The 27,418-nt window shown below is 50.2% G+C and overlaps 1 protein-coding gene across 1 annotated transcript; it reads left to right on the forward strand.

Annotated features, from left to right (window-relative positions):
- The first annotated feature begins 26 nt into the window (after positions 1-26).
- Positions 27-27,418, forward strand: Plekho2 (pleckstrin homology domain containing O2). Its single transcript, XM_052188004.1, has 6 exons — positions 27-171; positions 6,542-6,688; positions 14,993-15,109; positions 19,394-19,498; positions 21,873-21,971; positions 23,261-27,418. The coding sequence occupies exons 1-6, from the start codon at positions 160-162 to the stop codon at positions 24,263-24,265; spliced, it is 1,485 nt and encodes a 494-aa protein (XP_052043964.1). The 5' UTR covers positions 27-159; the 3' UTR covers positions 24,266-27,418.

Here is a 27,418-nt window from a genome sequence, read left to right on the forward strand (position 1 = left end):
CCGGCTTCAGCCCCGCCCCCCGAAGTTTCTTGGGCCCCGGGCGCCCGGCGGGACAGAAGACAGCAAGCCGCCGCCCGGCTGCGCGTAGATGGAGCAAGCAGAGCCCGCGCAACGCGGGCAGCAGTAAGCGGCGAAGCCGCCGGACCTCACAAACTCGCCATGGAGGAAGAGGTGAGGGCGAGGGCTGGGCTAGACGGACGACAAGAGTGCTGGGCTTGGTTCCTGCACGCCCTACTTTCACGGGTCTCTCCCTCTATACAGTCCTTCTCTTCCTTCAAGCAGAACCTGGACCGATGGGGTAGTGGCAGGGTGGAGGTCTGCATCCTTAGTTTATGTTTTGGGCTTTTCTCACCAACTGGAAACAGTGCCTGTCATGAGTCCCATTGGATTGATGGGGAGACTGAGACTCTGGAGAGTTGGGTGACTTGCTGAAAGTAGACTGGGTTGCTGTGCTTGAATCCCGTTACATCCTTTCTTGGCTTTCTTTGCCTGCCTCAGCCAGGTCTGCTTCTGAGGGGTGTGTTAGGGGAGGGAAGTTCTTCAAGGTCCCGGGCCACTGTCTCAAGGAATCTGAGACTGTAACGGAGGCTGATGGCAGGAACGAAGAAATTGCTTTTGTCTTCCTTGTGTAAATATCTCAGAGTCCCCAGTGCTCTTGAGCTGTGTCTATCTGAGGATGTTAGTTGAAGGGTCAGGTCAACTGAGTCTCCCAGTAGCAAGGGCTGGATCAGCAACGCCCCTTGAGCCTCTTCTGCCCTCTGCATACATTCTGGGAGCATCCTCATCAAAGGATCCAGTATACAGCAGTTATTTATTGCATGAGAAAAAAGAAGACGTTCTTATGCCTTGAAGGGTGGGGAAGAAAGATGAAGCCTTCCCTCCTGGAGCCACCCAGGCCAGCCGGGGAGCCTTCAGTGAGCTCAGACATCCCTGTTCCTGTCAGTGCCCACTTGCGTATTTCCTGGAGCCACTGCAAGGCTGTCTGTTCCCTCTAGGCTAGACCCTGAGTTCTGTGGGGTGGTAGATAAGTCACTTCCCCTCTCAGCCTGTGTTTCCTCTTCTATAAAATATAGGGCCTAGCCTCCTCCCCTAGTCCTAATTGTGGTCCCTGCACTCAGAGTAGGTACAGGTAGGGGGTAGAGTCAGGCCGCTATGTTTTGCTGTGGTTTCTTTTCTTGCTGTTACGGGTGGGGTGGCTGCCTGCCCTCAGTTCCACTCCTGCAGTGGCTGTGCTCTCTATCCACCGCCCCTCCCTCCCCGTGCTCCCAGAGGATGTGGGTCAGGATTACTCCATCTCCTGATCTGCTCTGGTCCCCAGTTAAAGGAAGTTCTGCCGGGGCTTCCTGGGCTCAGCAAAGTCAGCCCTGTTCTCCCTCTAGTCCCTGATCTCTAATACGGTTACTTTGTGACTCCCAGATATCAAAAACTCCTGAAGTATCTGGGTCATTAAAGGGTAGTCCATGTTCTTTCCTCCCTCAAACTCCCAGGTCTCACCCACACAGTGAGGGGCTCTCTGTGCTCGTCTTCCCTTTGGTACCCTTGACTCTTGTTGCTTCCTGCTTGTGGAGTTCACGTGTTCACCTGTGTCTCTGTATCCATCCATCTCTAAAACACCTCTTAATTATGGTCACTTATCTGCCCTTGACCTCAGGCTACCTCATCTCCCTTTCACATAATTGTCTTCAGCCTTCCTGCTTTGCGCTTCCTGGATGCCAGCCACCCCGGGGCCAGCCTCCCTCAGCCTCTGTATAGGATACAGGAGGTTGGTGCCTGTCAGGCTGAGGCTTGGTGAAGAGCTCACTTGGGCTCGAGCACCTGCCTATCTGTGTTTTCTGGTCCTCATTTTCCCAGTTATAAAATGAGAAGGGGAATCTAGAAATCTGATAATGTGTATTCAAAAGCTTTGAAAACCAAACATACCAATGGAGGTGTTGTTACTGTCTGTGGAGTAAGGTTGGAAACCTAACCTGCCCACTGCCCTCCTCACCCTCACTGAGACAGGCATGGCAGGGTCCTGTGGCAGCTCTGGTTTTATGACACTGGGCTAGGTTCTTGTTCTTACTGTTGTGGTTTTTCTTTCTGTGGTAAAGGGGTTAAGAATGTGAAGTCTTGCCGGGCAGTGGTGGCACACACCTTTAATCTCAGCACTTGGGAGGCAGAGGCAGGCAGGTTTCTGAGTTCAAGGCCAGCCTGAACTACAGAGTGAGTTCCAGGACAGGCAGGGATACACAGAAAAAACCTGTCTCGGAAAACAAAAAACAAACAAAAAGAACGTGAAGTCTTTTTTTCCCCCTTTTAATTGTATATATATGGGTGTTTTGTCTGTGAAGCACTTGCCTACGGAGACCAGAAGAGGGCATCAGATAGCCTGGAACTGGAGTTAACCATGTTGGTGAGCTGCTGTGTGTAGGTGCCAGAAATTGAACCCAGGTCCTCTGGAAGAGTAGCTAGTGATTCTAACTCTGAGCCAGCTCCCAGCACCATGGGAATAGGAAGACTCTGGTACCTTTTTGCCTTTAATTCTCCGCAGACACCTACCTTCCTAAATTGCTTCTTCACCAACCCCAGGCCCTTGTCCCAGCAGAAGGCTAGGACGGGGGAATCCCTCAGGGTAAGGGCCATGAATTTCCCAACAGATTCAAGAGTCCCCTCAACCAGGAGATACCCACCTAACCCTCCTGAAGCTTCTCACAGACAGGCTGTCTGTCTTTATTAGCCTGGAAGATCCTTTGAGCCAGGGCCTAAATTATTTCCTCTCTGTGTACTTTTTATTTTTATTTTTATTTATTTTATTTTATTTTATTTTTGGTTTTTTCGAGACAGGTTTTCTCTGAGTATCCCTGGCTGTCCTGGAACTCTGTAGACCAGGCTGGCCTCGAACTCAGAAATCTGCCTGCCTCTGCCTCCCAAGTGCTGGGATTAAAGGGGTGCACCATCACCTGGCTGTGTACTTTTTAAATTTGAGACAAAGTCTTATATATAGTCCTGGCTGGTGGCCTAGTACTCCCTATGTAGACCAGATTGGCCTTGAACTCAGAGAGTTGGCTTCTTCTGTTGGTTTTTGTCAGTTGTAACTCTGTTGTAGCTTTTCTTTCTTTCTTTCTTTCTTTCTTTCTTTCTTTCTTTCTTTCTTTCTTTCTTTTCTTTTCTTTTCTTTTCTTTTTTTTTTTTTTTTTGGTTTTTTTCGAGTGACGATTTCTCTGTATATCCCTGGCTGTCTTGGAACTCACTCTGTAGACCAGGCTGGCCTCGAACTCAGAAATCCGCCTGCCTCTGCCTCCCAGAGTGCTGGGATTACAGGCGTGCACCACCACCGCCCAGCTGTAGCTTTTCATCCAATCATTTTCTGCACAAGGTCAGTGTGACCTGTCTCTTTTCCCCTTGTTTTTTAAAAGAATAGCCATGAGACAGTCTGGTGTCAGTCCTAGGTAAGCAGGCCGATGCCACTGGGTACTTCAGGAACTGCTTGCCCTGAAGTAGGCTAAGGAAGGCCTGCTGAGGATGACTGGGAGGGAAACAGTGGTCAGCTGGTCAGTAAGAGAGGAGCGGGAGAAACTGGGCTGAGCAAGACAAAACCTTCCCTGTGAACCCTGCCAAGGGGAGGGGTGCCTTGTTAAAACTTACTGGGGTGTAGCCAGCCCCCTGATGGGAGGAGGTTTTAGGGGCAGGGATTGAGTGGGGTGGAGCCTAGGGGCAAGTTCCAGGACCCTGGTGTTCAGCCAGGCCTCCCATAGGATGGCTAGACTTTGCTTCACACCATCTGTAACGCCTCAGCTGTCCCCTCCGCTATCCCAAAATGCCCTCCTGCTCAGTCCCTTCCCGGTCCCACCCACCCTTACAGACCTTAGTCTAGCTTCCCTAACTGATTTAGGCTTGGTGTTTGCTGGGCACTGGTGTTTGAAGGTGACAGCAATCAGGGCCTAAGTCCCAGCCTCGGCTCCTAGAGGCTCCAGATGATGTGAAGCTGTATGTGTCAGGCACTGGAAGTGACAGGTGGGGGAGATCAGGGGGATGTGAGGTCCTTTTAAATTGTGGGCTGGTGGGTTGGACACCCTGGCATCAGAACAAGAACTTGGTGCTCAGAGGTGGGAAATGTTAACAGCAGCTTTGTTCAGAAGACTCTGAGAGCTCAGGACTTAGAGGTGGCCAGCAGTGCTGGTATTGCTGATGGAAGTGTTTGTGTGTGCAGTATGGGGGCATAGGGGTTCCTGTTCCATAGTTTTCTCCTTCTAGTCCTGGACCCTGTGACAGACTTAGGTTCCTTGGCATCCCACAGCCTCTGAGACCCTAGCACATTCCTATCAGCTAGGGAGAGGCAATTGGGTATATGATTAAATGAGGGATCTTCCATGTTCTTGTCAAAGAGCCCTGAAGTTCTTCCCTCTTCCTCTGGTGGGGTAGCTGTGACTGTCCTGCATCCTCACTTCCTCATTCCTCCATCCAGGAAGATCATTTGGAACCAGCCTACTTCCCCATTTCTCCTGCTATCCACAAGTTAGAGAGAAGACCAGGAGAGACATGCTGCATTCTTGGAGGTCTGAGGCCGGCAGCTCAGCAGCTCTCCATCTAAATTGAGAATCATAAGAGCAGGAGAGGAGGTCCCTGAGACTCAAAGGGGGGGTGGGCAGTGGTCGGCAGGGACAACAGTAACAGGAGCGACAGCTGCCAATTACTAAGCTCAAGGTATCCTAGGAACTGTTCATGTGCCTTATCTTCATTTAGTAACAAGTGTGTGTCAAGCCCTTGACTGTGTGCCAGGTAGCTCACAACAAAACCCCTCATCCTCAGGGAGTCCTATAAATACTTGATCTTAGTCAAAAGGCAGAAAAGAAATGGATTCCTATTTCTTACAGGAACTGTTAGCATCTCCATTTCCCAGTGAACAAACTGAGACATAGAGAGAGCTGATGTTATTTGCCTCTGGGCCATGTAACTTGGGCTCCAAAGCCTGTGGTCCCGGGGAAGCAGTATGTGTTCCGGGAGATGGAAAGGCCACAGAGAGAAGCGATCTGGATCCTCGCTGCCGTGACAGAAAAGCCAGGCCCTGCCCAGCTCCTGACAGATCACCACACTTATATCTGCCTGGGCTTGTCCTTCCAAAGACATCTGTGGCCACAGGGTATCTCTGGGGAGAGGCGTGCCTCTTCACTGGGGCCCCTTTTTGGAGCTCTATGTAAATTATAACGTAGCTGAAATTAGTCAGTGTTGATTTCCTTCTCGTGTCCTCTAAATTCTGATGCTGTCTTGATCCTTTCTCCACCACCCTCCGTCATTCTCAGTTCCCCAGTACCTTCAGCACCGTGGTTAGCAAATAGGGCATATTTAAAATTTCCTTTTTACGTTATGTCCTCAGCTCTCATTAGGTATTAGAGAGGAGGGTTAAGTGCTGAGTACTCAGGTGAATCTGACTCCATCCGCTAGGCATGTAGACAAGTGTGTACCCAGCCATCTGACAGGTCGTGGATGGGGCATGAGATGTGAGTGACAGGCCCAGAGGCTGCAGCGTGCCCTCCTTGTGCAGAATGGTCTAAACTCATTCCTATACCAGCCTGAGATCAAGAAACAGTTCTCCAGGCACTCATCAGAGGAAGTAGGCACCCCACGACATGGGGATGAGATCTCAGGAGTCCCTGCTTCAAGAGAGGGAGCTGGATTGGGTTTTCAGGGAAAGTCTTGGGTTGGGTGTGGGAGGGTAGAGAGTCCAGTTGCCTTATAGCCTTCCTGATGCTCCCATCCTCACAGGCCTCGCCTAAACATCCTCTGTTCTGGGAGGTCTTTCTTGGCCACCGAACCACAGACTAGGTTCCCAGTGTCCTCTTATATACCAGTGCCTGCTTGTGGCCTTTTCTTAATTTTTTCATTGCACTTACATGCATGTGTGTGCACTAGAGTGTGTATGCATGTACATATGTGTGTATATGGACATCAGAAGATAGGCTATGAGAGTTGGTTATTTTTGTCCACCATGTGGGTTCCGAGGACCATTTCTGGATGAGGTACTGCATCTGTGCCTTCATAGGCTTTGCAGTAAAGTATGAGTTTCTGGGTATTTATTTGTTTAGCTGCTCTGTCTTCCCCAATGTGAGAGTAGGCTGTGCTGCTTTTGTTCTCCTGTGACATGTGACATTATATGGGCTCAATACATTTGTTAACCAGTTTAATAAACACCAAAGGGCACAGGAGTGGGAAGGAAATGGGTTCAGAGAAACCTGCTTTAAATTTTGATTCTGTCTCTCTAACAGTGTGACTCTAGTAAGTCACCCTTTTTCTGCGTTTCAGTTTACTGTGGCTTGTGGCTACAGGTGTCTCCATCTTGGATAGCAATTGTAAAAGTTAAGTGGACCTGTGAGTGACATACAATGCAGCAGCTCAGTATAAGAAGGTGGTTGCTACTATTGCTGTTTATATATAGAGATCTGCTTTGAGGGTTCCTGGGAAACCAAATGTAGGATGGTACACTAGCTGCATTCCCTATGTGATGTGTGGACCCTATAGTGTCATGGCCACAGCCCTCATGATGTGTTCTGGCCCTGTCTTACAGAGTAAGGAGGGGAGCGAGAAGCCTCGTGGAGCACGGACTGCAGACAAGGCTGGCTGGATCAAGAAGAGCAGTGGGGGGCTTCTGGGTTTATGGAAAGACCGCTACTTGCTTCTCTGCCAAGCCCAGCTGCTGGTCTACGAGAACGAGGTGAGGACTTGCTTGGCCCTGGCAGCAGTGGCAAAGCGAGACAGGCGGGCCAGGCCAGCAGGAGCCGCTAAGACGGTGGCTGGAAGACTCATCCACTTTTAGTTTTGTTTGTTCCTTTGGCTCCTTGTTTGTTTGGTTTAAACTATGGTAGCCTTGGCTTACCTGGACCTTGCTCTGTAGACTAGGCTGACTGGCCACAAATTCATAGAAACCTGCTTGCCTCTGTCTCCTGAATGCTGGGATTAAAGGCGTGCACCACCACGCTGGCCCCCACTTCACTGACATGCTGTGCCACCCTGGACAAGTGTCTCATCTCCTCCGGTCTCTATGTGTAGTATGGGGATGATACTTCTAGGGGAAAAGTGAGGGTTCCTGGGTAAGGGTTCTGTGCCATCCATGCATACAGTATTTGAATCTCCTCAGCTACCTACCTGTATGCGGGAACTTCCTGGTTTGGGCCAAGGTTTCATGGAAGAAGTATTTGAGAAAACTGAAGGTGTTTCAGTCAGCATTGGCACTAAAAATACCAATTAACCCTCCTTAACTGCCATACTCTTTTGTTGTTGTTGTTGTTTTGTTTTTTCAAGACAGGGTTTCTCTTTGTAGCCCTGGCTGTCCTGGAACTCACTCTGTAGACCAGGCTGGCCTGGAACTCAGAAATCTGTCTGCCCCTAACCTCCATACTTTTTTGAAACTTTATTTTTATTTTATGTGTATGAACATTTGCATATATGTATGTATGCACTGTGTATATAGTACTGACAGAGGCCAAAAGAGGGCCTCAGATTCCCTGGAACTGAAATTACAGGTGCTTGTGATATATATGGGTGCTGGAAACCAAACGGCTCCTTCGCAAGACTAGCAAATGCTCTTAACTGCTGAGCCATCTATCTAGACCCTAATTATTTATTCTATCTGCCTGCCTGCCTGCCTGCCTATCTATCATCTATCTATCTATCTATCTATCTGTCTATCTATCTATCTATCTATCTTTATTACTTATTTATTTATTATCTATTTATTTAATTTTGAAACAAGGTCTCCCTATTCATTCCGACCTGGCTTGGAACCCCCTATGTAGCCCAGGCTGGCCTCCCAGAGACCCACCTGCTTCTGCTTCCTGAGTGCCAAAACTGAAGGCACACACTACCATGATGGGGCCTATGTTAGTTACATTTTAATGAAAGGATGGTGAGGGCGGGGTGGGAGGGTGGGGTGGGGGTAGGGACAGTGATGCTGACTTCACCGTCTCACAGGGAATGGAGGACTCGGTCTAGAGCCAAGCCCAGTACTCTTTCCACCATGAGACACCCGCAAGTAAACCTCAAGTTTTACTTTTGGTTGAAAAAAACCTTAAATGTTAATTACATGATGGGAGTGGTAGTGCTCACCTTTAATCGCAGCACTTGCAGAGGCAGGAGGATATCGGACTTTGGAATTGCCAGGGTGCCTTCAGCTTTTCCCTCCTCTCACACTGAGCTGACACTTGTTAAACACTTGCCTGTTTATATACATGTGTATGTGCACAACACGTGTGTGTAAGAGTCTATCTGTGAGTGAGTGCTCCTATGTGACAAGTGCATGAGTGGAGGTTGGCAAACAGTCCTGGGTATCAGTCCTCACCCTCTACCTTGTTTGAGGCAGGCTGTCTCTCTGTGTACTCGAGGCTGGCTGGATCATGTGCCTTCTGGGGGTCTCCTGTCTCTGCTCCCCATCGTACAGTAGAAATGCTTGGATTACAGACACATGACCATGTATTCCGCTTTCTATGTGAGTTCTGGGGCTCAGCGTGTCAGGCTGTGCAGCAAGTGCTTTTCCTCACAGCACCATCGCCCCAGCCCGAGATGACAGACACTTCTGCTCTCCTCATGCCTCCCACAATCCCCACACCTTCCCACTTAGACCCTCGGCCCCTTCCCACTTTCAACAGGCTTAGCATTTGGACAACTAGGAACAGTAAGATTGCTAGCTTTATACCTATAATCCCAACACTCAGAAGGCTGAGACAGGAGCATTACTTGGAGTTTGAGGCCAGTCTTGACTACAGTGTAAGACCTTGTCTCAAAAAAAAAATTAAAAAAATTTTAAAAAGCTACAGCTGTTAGTTAAGGAAGCATCAGAAATGCCCTTATATGAAGCCTTGAAGGGAAGGTGGCTTTTCCTCTTGGTGCTGGGGTTCAGGCTACCAGAGGGCCTACCCACCGAGAAGGTGGCAATACTGCATGCCTTTGGCAGATGAAATCCATGAAGATGTAAGGCTTGCATCTTGCTTATCAACCTCTCTCAGCCCCCATTAAGGCATCTTGGCAAATTCCCAAGTGCCTTGGGCCAAGAAAGCCTATAAACCGAGTTGCCTTTGAAAAGCACTTCGACTGTCCTGGGTAAGTCCCCAGGAGTCAGGATGGAGATGCTGTGGAAGAACAGCAAGGAATGACAATGTGCAGTCAGCCACCCAGATGTTCTGTACTTACCAAATTAGTATGTGCCACAGCTGGGAAGGCGGCAGCTAAGGGATATTTTTATTAGGAAAAAAAAGTGTGTATGTGTGTGTATGTGTGTGAGAGAAAGATAGGGCTTTTCCAGTGCCAGCTGCTGTAGGGGTTGAATGACTGGCTCTCAGCTGTCAGCCCACCAGACACTGCCATCCATGTCCTAGGCTGCCTCTCCACATCTGGCCACAGCTGGGAAGCAGGGAGGGTTTCACATTCCCTAAACATGAAAAATCCAAATCACACTTTAAAAAAAAAATCATATTAAAAAGTTAACTGTTCCCAGAACCTAGCACCCAGGGACGGGAGCTTGGCCCGGAGAGGAACTGAGGAGTTGCTTATTGGTTCAATTCCTCTTCCTGATGTGAGGAGCTAGGCGAGTGCAGACGGCTCTTGGCTGTTTCTCTGTTGTCAGAGGCTGATGTTCCAAAGAATGCTGCCCCCGCCCAGTGCCTCCCCCTTTATCCTTTCCCCTGAACTGCAGAAGGCCCTGGATGATTCAGCAGTTGGAGTGTTGAGTTGTCCCAAGCCAGGCAGCCTTGGGGAGCTGGGTGGTAAAGATGGACTGAGTGTGTTCCTAAGAGAGAGCCCTCGGCTGGTCCACTGGGAAGCCTGGCGATGGGTGGTGCTGCTGCTGTGGCCTCTCCCAGAAGCCCAGGGAGACTGGAGGTCTCACTCTAGGCTGGCCACCGTTCTAGCAGACTGGTCCTATGTTCATTTTTATTTTAAAGGCAGGGTTTGTGTAGCTGGAGTTGGCCTCGTACTAGCTAAGGATGTCCTTGAGTTTCTAATTCTCTTGCCTCCTCACCACTCCCCCCCCCCCCAAGTGCTGGGATTCTAAGTGTGCGACACTATGTTGGCAAGTTGTTATTGTCAACTTGACAGAGGCTAGAGTCATTTTGGAAGAAGGAACCTCAGTTGAGAAAGAGCCACCACCAGACTAGCCTATGGGCAAGCCTGTGGTTCGTTTGCTTGCTTGCTTATTGACAGGGTGGGTCATCCCTCAGTGGGTGGTGCCACTCTCCCGGCTGGTGGCCCCTGGTGCTATGGAAAAGCAGAGTAGATTGTGGAGAGCAAGCCAGGGAGCAGTGTTCCTCCATCAGCTCCTAGGTCCAGCTTCTTGTTCCTGCCCGGATGTCCCTGAATGATGGACTTCAAGCTGTAAGATGAAACCAACCCTTTTCCCCCCAAGTTGGGTCACAGTGTTTATCACATGATAAACCAAGATAGCTGCCAAGCCTGATGGCCTGGATTCAGTCCTCAGGACCCACATGGTAAGAAGGAGAGAAGTGACTCTCAAACTGTCAGCCTTAAGATGGCCACCATGCCTGGTTTTCGTGGTGTTGAGGATTGAACCCAGAACTTTGTATATTCTAAGCGAGTGTTCTGAGCACCAGAGTTGTAGCGCCAGTCCCTGTAGTCCTCTCTTGAGACCTGCTTCCTGTAGAGTGCCACCCAGGGAGCCTAAAGGAGACATACGCACTGAGAATAGCGCAGAACCGACCAGGCATGAGATGGGCAGGACTCTGTGCTCTCTTGTGCCAGGGCTCAGCATTCCTGCATCTAACATTGTATTTGTACCTGGTGGTGCTTGCCCCCAGCAGTGGGTAAGACACAAGAGCACCAAGATTTAGGGGCTCATGGCAGATAGCAGGGAGCTTATTTACTTGTGCGATGGAGGGACATGTTCCATACTGTTATTGTGGCAGTTGGAGGACAAATTGAGGGGGTCAGCTCTCTTCTTCCACTGTGTGGGTCCTGGGCACTGAGCTCAGGTCATCAAGCTGGGCACTTAGCACATCTACCTACTAAGCCATCTTGCTGGCTCCCTGCTTTCCTTTTTAGTTCTTTTTTAAAAAAGATTTATTTATTTTATTTATATAAGTACACTGTAGCTGTCTTCAGACACACCAGAAGAGGGTGTCAGATCCCATCACAGATGGTTGTGAGCCACAATGTAGATGCTGGGAATTGAACTCAGGTCCTCTGGAAGAGCAGCCAGTGCTCTGAACCGCTGAGCCATTATCTGCAGCCCTTATGTATTTAAACACACACACACACACACACACACACACACACACACACACACACACAAACACAATTTTACTTCAATCATACCCCGCTTCCCCAATTATCTGTATATCTCCCTCCAGCTCCCGTTGAACTCTTTCTTCCTAAGAAGTCCTTCATTTAGCCAGGAAGTGGTGGTGTACATCTTTAATCCCAGCACTCAGCAGGCAGATCTCTATAAGTTTGAGGCCAGCCTGGTCTACAGAATCAGTTCCAGGACAGCCAAGACTACACGGGCACTCTGTCCCAAAACAACAACAAAGGGTCTTCATTTACTTCCATTTATTTGGAATTTGTTTGGGTTTTTTTTTTTTTTTGGAGTTTGTATGTTTTTGTTATGAGACAGTGTCTCACTGTGTAGCTCTAGCTGTTCTGGAACTCACTATGTAGACCAGGCTGGCCTTAAACTCAAGAGATTCACCTACCCCTACCTCACAAATGCTGACACTAAAGGCATGCACCACCACTGCCCAGCAAAACAAATCTTAAAAAACAATAACAATAGCAACAACAACAATAAAACCTTGTCAAAGACCATGCTTGGGAAGTCAGGTCCTAATTGAGAATTTACCACAATTGTTTTGCTAAGTGAACATGTTGTCAAACTGCCTTAGAGATATATGCTTATGACCATAGCTTAGTGTTGCTCTCAGCTTTGGTCAGGGAATCACTTTTTCAATTTCTTTTTTCTTTTTCTTTAAAGTTTAATTATTTCATGTATGTGAGTACATTGTCACTGTCTTCAGACACACCAGAAGAGGGCATCGGATCTTCATTACAGATGGTTGTGAGCTACCATGTGGTTGCTGGGAATTGAACTCAGGACCTCTGGAAGAGCAGTCAGTGCTCTTAACTGATGAGCCATCTCTCCAGCCCGGGGAATTTCTGTTTACAGTGTCAAATGTCAATGCAGAGTCAAAACTGATCAAAGTGTTGAGAATAAGTAAGTTTGAGTGCTCAACCCGACACAGGACATAGATATCAATCCCTTTAAGGATCAGAGAACGTCATGAGAGTGGCAGAGGATGAAGGGGTGCTGTGAAACACTTCTTCTGGCCATGAGATGACCGTTGCAACCATAGACTCACAACAGCGATGCCTGCTAGGCCCACCAACAGTCTATCATGGATGGGGTAGAGGATCATGAGGCCCCACCCAACCCTGAGGAGCTAGGCCTGTCAATGGTGGCTGGGCAAGGAGAATTCATATTCCTGGGTGGTGTGACTGTTGTTAATATATTCTTGCTTAAGTAAATAACACCTTACTTTGCCCATGTAAGCAACCCTAGTTAAATGTAGTCGGACACAAATACACACACACACACACACACACACACACACACAACATACTGGGTATGGTGGTGCACATCTTCAGTTTTATCACTTGAGAGAGGCAGAGGCAGGGGGATCTCTGAGTTTGAGACTCAGCCTTGGTCTGAGTTCCAAGCCAGCCATTGGCTACACACAGAGAGACCCTATCTCAAAAACCAAAAGCCAAAACAGAACAAAAATTGTGCATGAATTATCTTATGTGCATGACTGTTCCCCTACATGTATGTTTGCGCCTGGTGTCTGTGGAGTTCAGAAGTCATCAAATCTCCTGGAACTGGAATTATGGATTGTTATGAGCCACCATATAGATGCTGGGAACTGAACCCAGGTTCTCTGCAAGAGCAACAATTGTTCTTAACAGCTGAGCCATCTCTCCAGACCCTGACAGGTTTATAATACCAGATATGAATTCTCTTCTGTAGAACAGGCTTCAAATTCAGTCAGAAAGAAGTTGCTTATACCCCTAACAGCCGTGACACTGTTACACCAATGATCACATCTTGCCTGGCTGTACCTTCCAGTGCTGTGAAAACTGGCCGGCTGGGGGGGGCAGCCTCATGCTCAGTTCCATGATTCTCTGTCCTTTGGCCAAAGTGTTTGGTGTCTTTAACAGGTTTGGATGTTCTTAAAGGTCTCGAGGCTGCTGGGATTGAGTCTGTCTGGCATAAACTAATGGTACTCAGGGGTTTACTTACACCAGGGTCACCTGGAGTAATAGTTAAAAAATGCAAATTGCCCACAGCACTCTGGGAAGCAGAGGCAGGTAGATCTGTGAGTTCAAGGTTCATCTGGCCTACAGACCAAGTCCCAAGGCAGCCATGGCTACACGGAGAAACACTGACTTGAAGAAAAAGCACACTGTCAAAGTCCATGCTCCCCAAGTTTATGATTGGTGTTCATAAAGTTGCATTTCTAGCAGGTTATCAGGTAGCACTAATGCACCAGCAGATCCTTTTGTAGACATTTCCATGACCTTATGGTAAATGGTAAGGAACATCAGGGGCACCAGATCCTACACTGGGAGGGCCTTTGGCACAGAGCCACCAATTAAGAAGGCATCAGTCAGCCCTGTGTGGTGGCACACTCTTTCAGTCCCACTGCTTAGGGAGCCAGCCTGGGCTACATAGCAAATTCCAGGTCATCTATGGCTACATACACCACCCCCCCCCCACACACACACATTCTGCTTCCCAGGAAGTTGTACCAACTGGGTCACCTCCAGAAGAGGAACCAGTTGACCACTATTAAGGTAGAGAGCTTATTCCAGGCAGCTTGCTGAGAGGTGTCCTACGCCCCAAACCTTCTAGAGTCAGGGCTGGCAGGCAGGAAGTTTAGAAGGCAGCCTGGAGTTGTGTGACAGAAGATTTTCTGGGGAGACAAACCACACTCATGTACTCACCCCAGATAGGGGACCCATGGCAGACCAAAGTACGGATACCAACAAAGTCCAGCTTGGTTGAGTTTTATTGGGGTTACAAGAATATGGGTGAGAGGTTGTTTACAGAAGCAGAAATGACTCAAAGATAGCTGCATTACCCAGGCCACCCCAGCATGGGTACCAGCTCAGAAGGCTGGGACCTGGAGCACACCACACAGCCACTAGGCAGCTCAGCAGGTTGAAGAGCGTCCTCTCTAGGTGTCCCCAGTTAGGTTAAACCTGAATCTGGTCAGTTCCAGGGAGTTCCTGAAGCTGGTTTGTTGTTATTTTCCTCCCTGCAGGATGGAATGTTTCGATCTGGGAGGAGTCGACTACCTGACAACTGGCTAGTGGTAGGGACCAGACACTGTGTGGCCCTGAGCCTACACAGTGAGAGAACTAGAGAGACAAGCTGAGCAGGGGGATGCCCTTATGCTCTGGTCCTCTCTGCTGTGCATGGCCTTCAGCCTCAGCTGAGGGGCCCCTCTACCCAGCCAGCAGTCAAGAAGAGGAGGTATCAAGTGAGGGAGCCAGCTCAGGCTCACCGGGCTGAAGGTGGGACATGTGAGCCCACACGTGTCCGGTTCATACTCTTCATGGAAAGCTCGTCTTATCATGTCTGTAGCATCCTGTATTCTTCTAGGCTGCCTTGTCCACAGATCTCTGCCTGGCCACTGACCCTGCACAGACCCTCAGGCATCCTTTTCTAAGTCTTCCTAGCCTCTGTTTCTGGATCTGGTCCCAGGCACTGGATCCAACCCTTAGGCCCAAACCCACCCCCATTTGGTATCCTCTTTCTTACCAGGACGGTAAACTTCGTGGATACCTGCAGCCAGCCCAAGCTGACACCATTTCCTTGCCGGGGTCTGAATACCACCTCTTGGTGATGCAGTGTTCTTGCTGAGTAGGGTCAGAGTCTGGAATGCATATTCAGTGGTTGCGGTTCCCTGCGGAGCTGGCCCTCACCAGCCCACTTCTTTTGTATCTCTTCTTCCAGGATGAGCAGAAATGTGTAGAGACGGTGGAACTCGGGAGCTATGAGAAGTGCCAGGACCTCCGCACTGTCCTCAAGCGGAAACACCGCTTTATCCTGCTGCGATCGCCAGGGAACAAGGTAGATACGATTCTGAAAGCTGCCTCCCTGGAAGCCGGGATCTGTGGGGAAAATGCAGGCTGGGCTTGGATGGAGGACAGCTGTGAATGAGGCCTCTACCTCCTCAGGCCCCTGACTGAGTCTGGCCTCCCCTCCATCCTTCCCTCTGGGCTTCTCTTGGGCCCAGAGCAGGGAGGCCCCTTGCCTGGCTCTCCTCCCTGTGTGGTTTCCTTGCTTGCCAGAGACTCTGTCCTTTGGGTGCAGGTGTGCCCACTTACAGTTTTTAGTTTATTCTTATTTTATGTGTATGAGTGTTTGCCTGTATACCACAAGCATGCCTGGTGCCTGCAGAGGCCAAATCCCCTGGAGCTAGAGTTGCAGATTGGTGGTAAGCTACCCTGTGGGTGCTGGGAATCAAACCCGGGTCCTCTGCAAGAACAGCCAAGGGCTCTTTTCCACGGAGCACCTCTCCAGCCCTTGTACCACTTTTCCCTGGAGGAAGTCTGTCAGCTGGGTGTTGACATGTGCAGTTTCATGGATGTCAAGGAGTTCAGATGTGATCCTGGTCAAAGTACACAGTACCGGCTCCTGCCACACTTTGCCTGAACCTCTCCACATCACGGGGAGTCTATATAGTGAAGCTGGGTGAGGGAAGCTGGCCTGGGCTGGGCCTACTGGAACCATGCTGTCTCTCTCCCAGTTTTAAAGTTAGGAGCCAAGTCTTCAGTGGTCACTGCGGTTCTGGATGCTGGAAGAGATTACAGTCCTTTAATCCTTAGTCTGTGCTACCCAAATGTATATGTCCCCAAGACAGGAGCACAAGGCTGGGCTCAGGTTCATCTGATATCTGTGGCACAGGGAACTTTGAGGACAAGAGAATGAATGGTCTGTCTGTCAGGCCCTGTAAGCCTTTCCTTATCCTAGAGACCTGTTGCCCCTCTGAGCAGGTACAAAGTTTGCATCTGTGTTTAAGAGGTGCAGAGTACGTGGAACATAAAGGTCAGCCTTTGTATGCCATGCATGTACACTGTCCTGTGTACAGATACTGCTTGGCCTGTCAGGGTCACTGTGTGTATGTCTTCTGTGATGTGGGATGACAGGCGACGTTGCTTTGTCCTTTACCATGTCGCCTACTTTGTCAGCTCTGAGAATCAGCTAGTCATGTGCTAGGTGGGTCGCCCAGCTTGGGTCGGACAGCCCCTTCAGAGAAGCCTGTTTATACAGCTGCCCTCTCAGCTTCTGTGGTAACAGCCTCCCCTCCACCCCACACACACACCCTTTAGCCCTTCCAAGAGTTGAGATTGGTTCTGGGTGACTGGAAACATGGGCTGGAGCCAGTGGTGATGGCCACAGAGACGAAAGCTACAACCAGGCTTCTGCTCAAGGGCCGTTGACCCTCATCGTACCACACTTGGTGGGGCTCCCCAGAGGCCCTGCAAATCCTCTGCCTGTGCCTGCTTTTCCCATCGCCTTGGGTGTTCCCCAACTTCCTTGTGGCCTCTAGCTGGCCAGGAGGTCATGTGACCCTGGCTGTCTGGTCCTGAGGCTGCCTTTTTTTCTCTCTAATCAAATAAACAAAGACTCCAGTGTCTTGTGTGCCCCACTCCCCCCTGCTGCTATATCCCCACGCCCCTGTCCATGAGGTCACAGACGGTGACTGCCAGGAAGCAGGGTGGCCACTGCTGGGCCCTGCTGCCCTGCTGGTCTCAGCCAGCTTGGCCCTTTCCTCTTTCCGGCCTCCTCTTCCCCTCCCCCCTTTCCTCTCTGCCTCTCTGCCCTTCCCCCCTTCCCAGGCCTTGGCTGCCTGGTCTGCAGCCATTCTTATTACCATGGACTCTCCTGTGAAGCCTATGTTCTTAGAGCTTCTTCAGAGGGCTTGTGGCAAGGAGCTGAGGCCTGAGCCCACCAGGCATAGCTTCTTGGTGTTCATTCTGATTGTTCCTGTGGATTCATCCCTGTGACTGTCGAGCTCATTGAGGAAGGATTACACAGACTAGAACTGGATCCACACACACTTGTGTTCTAGTGTGTAGTAGAACTGGATCCCCACAAACTTGTGTTCTCGCATCCTGGTGAACCCATTGGTTAGTTCAGTAGGTTTTTCCTGAGGCCATATCTCTCCCAGGAAGCCAATACCTGGCCAGTAGAGAAGGGGAAACCGAGTCTAGCAGTTCTCTTCCCAGCCCTCTGAGGCCACAGTTATGAAGAGAGAACTCAGCACCTGAGGCGTCCCTGTCCAGTCCTGCAGCTACTGAAGTTCCCTGTGTGTTTCTCAGCTCTGAAATGCCAGTCTGTACCAAGGAGGCGGCCCCACTGACTCAGAACCCCTAACAGGTGTGGCTTCAGGGGTCACAGGGCTGGCCTAGCCACCTAGCACATCACAGGCTTGAGTGGCCTTTGTAGCCCCCCCCCCCCAGTATGTAGTTCGGTCTCTCCCTGAGCCCCTGCACCCCTGAAGGTTAGGCCAAGAGGAGGTTGCCAAGGTGCCCTAGGGGTTTTGACTTAACTGCCGGTCCGCTGCCAGGATCTAATTTAGCCTGGTCATGCAAATGAGCTTTTGGCTGCCGCTGGCATGGAGGGCGACCTGGGGTCCTGTATGAGGAGGAGGTAGTGTTGCCAGAAGGAAGTTATGTAATGAGGATGCTAAGGGGGCCAGGCCAAGTGCACTGTACTATGGTATTACATAACTGACTGGCGGAGTGGCAGGAGGCGCTATCTAATACCAAGGTGGGGGATGGGCAAGCTGGCCACACCAACAGAACTAGGGCGTCTTGAGGTCAGAGAGTAGGCAGTGGCCCAGGAACAGGGTGAGGGAAGGAATCTAGGGCCAGTTCATTCATGTATCGTCTCATTCACTCACTAGCTATTGAACACCTACTGTGTGCCTTAGTTTTGATCATGTTTAATTGCTCCATAGTAAAACATGTTATCCCATTTTTACAGATCAGAAAAGTAAGACTGTGCAGGTGAAGACTGGGTTACTATGCGCTATGGTCAGCCCCAGATTTAGTTTTTTAGGTACTTTATTTTTTATCTTTTAAGACACTCTAATACTTACAAGCTGGCCTCAAATTCTGATTCTCCTGCCTCTGTCTCTACCTCCTAATGGCTGGGACTACAGGCATGCACAGTATCACCTGGTCTGTGTGCTGTGTGCTGGGGGTTGAGGGCGGGGCGTGGTGCTTGCTCTGCAAGCTCTCCACCAATAACTAAGCTACATCCATCCCCAGCCCTAGAGAAATCTTTTGAAAACCCTTTTTTCCTGGAGATATGGCCCAGTAGTAAAGTGCTTTCTAGGTACGTACAAGAATTCAGATCCCCAATAACCCTGTGAAAAGCAGGTGGTGTGATGCTCTGCCTGTGATCCCACTGCGCGGGAGGCAGAGACATGGACCCTAGAGCAAGCCAGTTAGTACCTAAGGCAGAGAGTGAACAGGGAAGACTCAGGATCTCAGGCCTCACGCCAACCTTAGACACACACACTCACACTCACACACACACACATTCAAACACACACACACATACTCCAACACCCATGTAAGCGTGTAGTACACATGCCATGTATGTGTACATATATAAGAAAAAAAAAGAACTATCTACGATCAAACACACAGACTAAAACAAAACAAAACTGCGTCTCACTATGCAGCCACAGCCCTTGGCCGGCCTGGAACTCTATGTAGACCAGAGTAGCTTCAAATTTAGAGATCTGCCTGCCTCTGTGTCTGCCTTTTGAGTGCTGGGATTAAAGACATGCACCACTATTCCTGACTAATATTTTGTTCACTATTTTGAGCAAATAGTTCAGAGGCATTACATTCACTCTTCAGGTGGTCCATCTCCACCACCCTTCTTCGGAAGTCTTAAAAACGTATAAAGCTCAACCCGAATCCATTAAATTCTGGCTCCCATTTTTCCTCTTTGGGCCCTGGGCAGTCCCCACTCTACCTTCTGGCTCTGGTTTTGGCTTTTCCAGGTGCCATGTGGGGGACAGGGGTAGTCAGTCGCTGGCTTCTTGTGTCTATTACACGTGATTTTATTTATTTATCTTAGCCTGAGACAGAGTCTTATGAAGCAGAACCATACCAGGACCCTTTCTACAGGGCAAGGCTGGTTCCCTCCAAGCCTCTGGAAGCTGCAGGCTGGAGGGCCCTCTCTTGATGTGCACCCTCCCCACTTACAGCCCAATGCCAGAATGCTCTGGGGCATTTAGCTACACTTTGGAATCTGGGTTGGGATGCTTCCTAAAGACCCCAAATGTGAGTTCTAAAAATATCTGCCATCCTCCCTGCCTGTCTCTCACAGGTCAGTGACATCAAATTCCAGGCCCCCAGTGGGGAAGAAAAGGAATCCTGGATCAAAGCTCTCAACGAAGGGATCAGCCGAGGCAAGAACAAGGCTTTTGATGAGGTATGGGGTGTGGTCCTCTGGATGGTCCTTCGTTTCTGACCCAGCAGTCGAGGAGAAGACTGTACCCACCTCTCTCCAAACTACCCCTCAGTTCTGTCATCGATCCAAACATAGGGACATACTTCATTTAATCTCCTGAACGACCTTCAAAGTGGGTGCTAGTGTCTGGTTTCTACCAGTGAAACCGAGGCATGAGTAAATGAAGTGAAGTTTGTTTGTTTGGTTGGTTGGTTGGTTGGTTTTGGGGTTTTTTGTTGTTTTGTTTTGTTTTGAGATGGCCTCACTATGTAGCCCCTGAAAAGCTAAGACAGAAAGAAGGCCATCTTGTACATTCTGGCTTGGATCTCACTGGCCTGGATTTCACTATGTAGTGAAAGATGACCTTGAACTTCTAACTCTCCTGCCTCCATCCATTTCACAAATGCTAGAATTACAAGCCTGCGCCGCCAAGCCTGGTTTTATGAGGTGCTATAGATTGAAGCAGGACTTCCTGCCTGCTAGACAAGCACTGTCCCAGCTGAGCCACATTCCCATCCTTTAAGTAATTTGTTTTAAATTAAAAAGCACATGGGCTGGGAGCGGAACTGTGGTAGAGCCTCTGCGCAGGGGCTCGGGCTCGGTCACCCACACTGAAGGGGAGCAGAAAGCACATAGACCATCCCTGGCCACACTGTCTACCCTTCCAGAACAGCCTCAGTGGGTAAACAGCGGTAGTGTGGCAAACTTCCAGCTGGGGATGAGCTTAGTGCCCATGAGGGCCTTTTTAATTTTTTTATTTTTTGAGACAGGGTTTCTCTGTGTAGCCCTGACAGTCCTGGAACTCACTCTGTAGACCAGGCTAGCCTTGTACTCAGAGATCCACCTGCTTCTGCCCCCTGAGTGCTGGGGTTAAAGGCGTGGGCCACCACTATCCAGCCCGTGAGCTCCTTCTTCACTTGGCTTTACAAAGCCTGAGCCATTCAGGGTTTCCCTGACTGTCTGCAATGACCTTCCATCCCTAAGGCTCCTGTGCTGTAGTGGTAACTATGGAAACACTGACTTAAAAGGTAAGGCTTACAGCCTGGTCTACAGAGTGAGTTCCAGGACAGCCGCCAGGGCTATACAGAGAAACCCTGTCTTGAAAAAATCAAATCCAAAAAACCAACCCCCCCCCCCAAAAAAAAGTGAGGCTTAGAGTGAGTGGGTAGGTTATCCTGTGGGGCTAGGGTCTTCTAGGAAGGATCTGCCTTAGACATCACGTGTCCATAGCTGTTTGGGTTACAGTGTATTTTAAGGACAACTTGGATGACAGGAGATGAGAATTGAGCAGAGCCTGTGAGTCCTGTGCTCACCCAAGTCACTGAATCATGGTCAGACTTTCACCTTATGGGAAAAGTTCCTATGTGGAAGAAGAAATGGTGCTCCACGTCACGGATGCTAGAAAGGCCACAGAAGCCATGGCCTCAGAGGCAGTTTTGGCTGGTTCTTCTGCTCCTCAGCGGATCACAGGGACAGGCAGTTCCAGAGTTCAAAGACCAGCTCTCCCATGTGTTGAGACCACCTTTCCTGACTATGAACAGATGCTATCCTCCACAGAGTCAGGCCCAGCCACAGCGGCCCTGCCCTTTCCTGGCCTGGGCATGGCCTTGGGAGAGTAAGAGAGGCCAGGGCAAGACCTAATGTACACTAGGTACCAGAGGATCACGGTCTGGCATCTCCTCCTGCTCCACTGCTCCAGCTGAGCCCCAAACAGCCTCAGGGCTGCTCATGTTTGGGCAGGAGGGCTGAGCTGAAGAGAATAGCTGTGGAGGACAAGGACACTTCATACCCAGTAGAAGGAGCACCTATGACAGTGTAGACAGAGAACAGAGGGAGCACCTATAACAGTGTAGACAGAGAACAGAGGGAGCACCTATAACAGTGTAGACAGAATAGAGGGAGTACCCATGATAGTGGGCAGGGAGAGAGAGAGAGAACAGAGGGAGCACCTATAACAGTGTAGACAGAGAACAGAGGGAACACCTATGACAGTGTAGACAGAATAGAGGGAGCACCTGTGACAGTGCAGACAGAACAGAGGGAGCACCCATGATAGTGGGCAGGGAGAGAGAGAACAGAGGGAGCACCTATAACAGTATAGACAGAGAGCAGAGGGAGCACCTGTGACAGTGCAGACAGAACAGAGGAGTACCCATGACAGTGCAGACAGAACAGGGAGCACCTATGACAGTATAAACAGGGAGGAGAGGTCCCAGTACAGAGGAACGTGGAGGGGGGTGCTGACCCTGCTGAATGTGAGGGGCCGACCTTGACTCGGAGTCTGCCTGGGCACAGTGGGTGTTTCCTACTCTTCCTAGATCTGGCAGGGACTCACCTGCTTCTACCTCCTTCCCAGGTAAAAGTAGATAAGACCTGTGCCCTAGAGCATGTGACACGGAACCGGGTGCGTGGGGGCCAGCGTCGACGGCCACCAACAAGAATTCATTTAAAGGAGGTAAGGCCTTCCTTCTGCCTTAGTAATGGGAAGTCAGCTAAGCCTGGTATTCCAGGCCCTAAGGGTGGCCATCAACATTCGGGGCTAGCCTGGAGTTGAGGCTTGCTAAGTGGGATGTGTAGAGGAAGGACAATAAAGATGTCTAGGCCCTTTTTCTACAAATGAAAAAGGTGGTTCACACGGGCACCTTGAACAGCAGAGAAACAGGCTTGGGAGGGTAGTGCCTGTGACTTAGAGATCAGCTTCCAACAGGCAAATGGTCCTGTTCCTCCTAGTTAGCTGTCATTAGTTTGGTAGTAGAACAAGTCCAGGGCACGAGGGACCATGGCGGAGTAACTGGGTCTTAAGCTGACACTAGCTTAAAACCCAACAGCGCCGGTTTCAGCCGACAAGTGGGAGTGAGAGGGACTCTTGCTGGGGGAATTGGTGTGAGCCGAGGCACCAGGCATAATAAGAGCTTAGGTGTGCGAGGGGCTCAAGTGGTGTGTGGATTAGGCTGGGAAGAAGTAGGAGAAATTATGGCGCCTACGATGCAGGGTTAGGGATGTGTTTGAAGAAATGTTTCAGGGATCAACCCAAGATCTTAGTAAGGTGGATTTGGGTTGAAATGAAGGAAGAGGGGGTCCCAGACTCTGCCAGCGGTTGACAGGGAAGAGAACTGGATGGTGATGCACAGTAGGAAGCGAAAGGCCTCACAGGGCTTCATGCATGCAGGCAGTGTGGGAGAAGGTATGAGGGGGACAAGGGGTAAAGAGTGGGCGGTCACACTTGCAGCATATTTTCAAATCACGGTTGTCACGGGGTATAGAGCCTCAGGGACCCCCTAAGTAGGAACCATTGACAGGAAGAACACTGGGTGGTTTGAAGGTTTGTTCTTGATATTAGACAGCCTGTTCTTATCTGTCAGCTGAGAGAGGAGTTCCAGAGAGATAACTGAGAAAGGGTTCTCCGGGTGGAGGAGGTGGGGTAGGTTGAAGACCAGCCTTGGAAAAGAGACACTCTGTGGGGAGTTAGGGGAGGGACCTGCCTCAGTAACTGTTCTAGATGTTGGGTGAACATAAAAGGGTGTGAAGGTCCCAGCCAGGACTCCACCCACCCCGTCCCCATAACCATCTGAGGCTCCCTGGGAAGGTCCCCATACTGTGAGGAAGATCCAAGAATCAGGCAAAGTCAAGGGGAAAGGCGGGTCAGAGTCTTTAGGCAAGCAGTAGGTGAAGTAGCAATATGGGGGAACCTATAATTGACCCAGTGGCCATCCAAGATGACATCTGGATACTACCCCACCCCAGGTAGCCAGTGCAGCTTCTGATGGGCTCTCACGGCTGGACCTCGATGTCCCCGACAGTGGACCACCAGTGTTTGCTCCTCTCAGTGATATCAGTGAAGACCAGCCCCAGGAGCCACCTCGGGCTCTCATGCCTCCCGTCAAGCCTTCCCCAGTACCAGAGGCCTCTGGAGCTGAGGACAGCAAGGAGACGACGTCTGCAGGAGAGAGAGCCCTAACCCCTGACTCAGCAAGCTCTGAGGCCGATCCTGAGAACCAAGAGGATGCAGAGACCCCAGCGAAGGAGGACAGTGACTTTAAGAGGCTCCCCAACAGCACCTTGTCTGAGAAACTGAAGGTGAGCTGGGAGAACCCCAGCCCAGAGGAGCCTCCTGCTCCCGAGAGTGCACAGTTGTCCCCTTCGGAGACTCCAGAGGCTGCCCCCAGGGAGAGCAAAAAGCCCCCTGCACCCCCTCCCAAGATCCTGTCAGAGAAGATGAAGGCCTGTATGAGCGGGGTGGATGCTTCTGGTCCATCCCAGAGTTCTGAGGCCCCTGAGGCCGCTTCCCCAGACCCAACACAGGTGTCTGTGAATGGCGTGGAGGATGATCCTGAGTCTGCCATACAGGCCACCGGCATCCCTGGACCTGCCCCAGAGGATGCGGCAGCATCCCCGGCACCGCCCCGCTGGGACTTGCCATCCCAGTTTCATCCTCGCTCCTCTTCCCTTGGGGACCTACTCAGAGACAGCCCTCAGCATCCACGACTGCCCAAGGAAAAGTTGTATCGGGCCCAGCTGGAAGTCAAGGTGGCTTCAAAACAGACAGAGAAATTGTTGAACCAGGTGCTGGGCAGCGAACCGCCACCGGTGTGTGCCGAGTCCTTGCTCAGCCAAGCCGTAGAGCAACTAAGGCAGGCCACCCAGGTCCTGCAGGAAATGAGGGATCTGGGAGAGCTGAACCAAGACACCCCTGGGCTAGTGCAGAAACGGAAGGAGCTGGTGACCCTCTACAGGAGAAGTGCACCCTAGGCCTGTCAAGGCCCAGGCACAAACTCACCTACTGCCCAAGGACCCGCATCTGTCACTACCCAACTTTGCTAAGAAATGAGCTACAGCTCAGGCTGTAGACGCACCACTGGGTACATCAAGTCTGGCCGGGACTTGAGGCTCCCGATGTCCTTTCTACTCCACTCTGGCCTGGGGCTACCTGTCTGGCTCCCTGTTCTGGCCTCTTGTCTAAGTTCTGGGCTTGGGATGCGGAGTCCTGTGGTCTGTGTGGTTGGTGAAGACTGCCCCAGGGCTTTGGCACCATGCTTGGAGTTTCCAGGATGGCACCATCTCTATTCTCACCCCCAACAGTTTACATTCCTGACTTCCGGGTAGAGCACAGCTCAGCTGCCTGAGGCTCCCATCTTTGGTCTTCAGGCAGATTCCCACCAAACACACCCACTTATCTATAGGTAGGTGTAGGGGCCTTGGGTCCAGGCTGTAGTGAAATGTGACATCTATCAGCTGAGTGAAATGTGGCCTTTAGCTGCAGCCTGAAGTAGGGTAAGGGTCTGGGTGAAGGAGCTATTTACTCTGTTGGTTGCCCTCTCTGCAAACTGAGGGTCTTCTCCGCAGCATCTCTACCCCTTTGGAGAGCTGTGATTGGATGCTCAGATCTAAAGAGAACCCAGGCTTCCTGGTACAGTCCCAGCTCCTGGGCCAGCTTCTGTCCAGCCTTGCATATTCCTAAAGATGAGAACCCTAGAGTGGTCTGTGTTAACATCTGAAAAACTTGTATGAAATCATCATTAATCAACCTCTAGAGGCCCCGCCCCCACCCCAGCCTTCTGTGCCTCCCAGATGGGATTTATCTGAGTCTCTGTGGGTCTTCCTCAGCTGGAGCAGCTCTGACATCCTCCCCTTTCCTTCACATGCTGGAGTCTGTGACTACAATCCACCTATCAGGCCCCTGGTGGGCTGCCCCTCCCTTACTTAGTGAGAGGAGTGTTTTCTCTCCTCCCTTTGCCTCCTCCCTTCCCTGTCGCTTCTGGCTCTCGGAGCTGCCCTTGCGTCTCCAGCACACTGCAGCAGCCCGCAGGACTGAGTCTGGAAGCTCGCTGGGGGAAGGAGAGGTCACATAGGATCTGCCTTGAGGATTCTGCATGTGCACTTTGTTTACTGGAAGAGAAGGGAGGGTCACAGCAACACGATGACATTTCCACTTACCCTGTTCCCAGCTGCCAGTTTTGCCAACCAAGATCTGCCAATCAGTGCAGGTTGATGCCTTCATTATTATACTGCCCCTTTCTAGCCAGGTAGTGGGCAGGGGCAGGTAGACAGCAGTGCCTTGGCTCGAGAGCCCTCACCCCCCCCCCCCACCTGTCAGCTTCAAACCACATTCCTTGGGCTCCTATGTCAGCCTGCCTTTCCCTCCATCTCCTGTGCAAGAGCAAGAATGTCCTCAGGTGACCAGTCCCAATCCCCTGTCATCTTCCCTTGGGGACAATCATCCTGTACAGTAGCAAGGGTGCTGTACCTCTGCCAAGCCACCTGCTTCCAGGAATTAGAGCCTGTCTGCTGTCACATGACTAGTCGGGCAAGTAGTTCTGGGGCTAATGGGCCTTAATGGTCAATGCCATTGGTTCCCTGCTGGTGGGGTGGGGTGGGGACTGCACAGGACCACCTCCCTGCATCCAAGGTCTTCTGCTTATGATCCATCTTTCTTGAAATTTGGCAATAAAATCTCACTTTATGGACCTTCCCTGCCCCAAGCCTGTATGTTGCTATGAGAGCTAGCCTGAGGCTGAGGCTGGGCGCCAGTGAGTAAAGGACTTGTGGCAGTTGGTCAATGGTACACCAGCCTTCCAAACTCAGTCCCAAAAGGTAGTTCTCATGGTCCTTTAAACATGTAAATATGTACTTTTAAAAAGTCAATTTAGGCAGGGCAGTGGTGGCACTCAGGAGGCAGAGGCAGGGGGATCTCTTGAGTTCCAGGCCAGCCTAGATTGGAATATACAGAGATAATAATAGCAGATGTAAAGTCAGTATGATATTTGTTGGGGATCTTTCTTTCTTTCCTTCTCTCTCTCTCTCTCTCTCTCTTTCTCTCTCTTCCAAGACAGGGCCTTACCATGTAGTCCTGGTTGTCATAGAACTCATATAGACCTATACACACAGAGAGCTATATAGACCAGGGTGGATTTAAACTCACAGAGGTCTTCCTACCTCTGTTTTCCAAGTTGTGGAATTGAAGGCATGCACCATTACACCCAGTACTCATTTATTTTTTATGGTGTAGCCTTAGCTATCCACACATTCATAGCAGTTATGTCTCCGCCTCCGGAGTGCTGGAATTGAACACATGCTCCACCACTGCCCGGCTTTTTTGTGGTTTTGTTATTTTTTGTTTTGTTTGAAAGTTTCACCATATAGTTCTGGGTGTCCTGGAACTGCCTATGTAGACCATGCTAGCCTGAAACTCAGAGATCGACTATCTTCTTCATCCCCATTTTAAACTTGAGACAAAAAAGAATCTTGATATAAGGCACAACCTGGTTTTAAACTCGGATCCTCCTGCCTCAGCCTTTCCAGCACTAAGGATATAGATATGTACCACTGTTGTTGTGCCATAACCCCTTAGGCTTTTAAAATTAACGCAGCCTGACCTTTAACTCTAGCTTAAGATGAATTTAAAGCTCTGGTCTTTACGAGTCCACTTCAGAAGTGTTGGGGTTACAAAAATGTGTGCCTAGATGACAGCCAGCTCTCTCCTATTAGTAATAAACCTCTTTTGAGTTTGGGGTTTTGTCATGTTTAAGTTGGCACCTGATGTAGTAGCATAGTCCTTTGATCCCAGCACTTGGGAAGTGGAAGCAGGCAGATCTCTGAGTTTGAGGCTAGCCTGGTCTACAGAGTGAGTTCCAGGACTTCCGGAAACCCTGTCTCAAACAAACAAAAAGTGAAAGAAATGAAATTCCCAGCTGGAAGACTACATAGTCCTAACAGCTTTTCTCAGGGTATCCTGTCTGGAAATCCAGATCCTTGACATCCTGTGCCTCGGTGAAGATGTTCTTCAATCTGGGGATTGAACCCATGGCCTTGAACATGCTGTAAGTTTTCTTTCCACCATGCAGTTCCTCCCCTAGCATCATTGTTTATTGTAATCACCTGAGCAACAAGTCTGATTTTTTTTTT

Source organism: Apodemus sylvaticus, chromosome 7 (genome assembly GCF_947179515.1).
Source record: "Apodemus sylvaticus chromosome 7, mApoSyl1.1, whole genome shotgun sequence".
Classification (NCBI taxonomy): Eukaryota; Metazoa; Chordata; class Mammalia; order Rodentia; family Muridae; genus Apodemus; species Apodemus sylvaticus.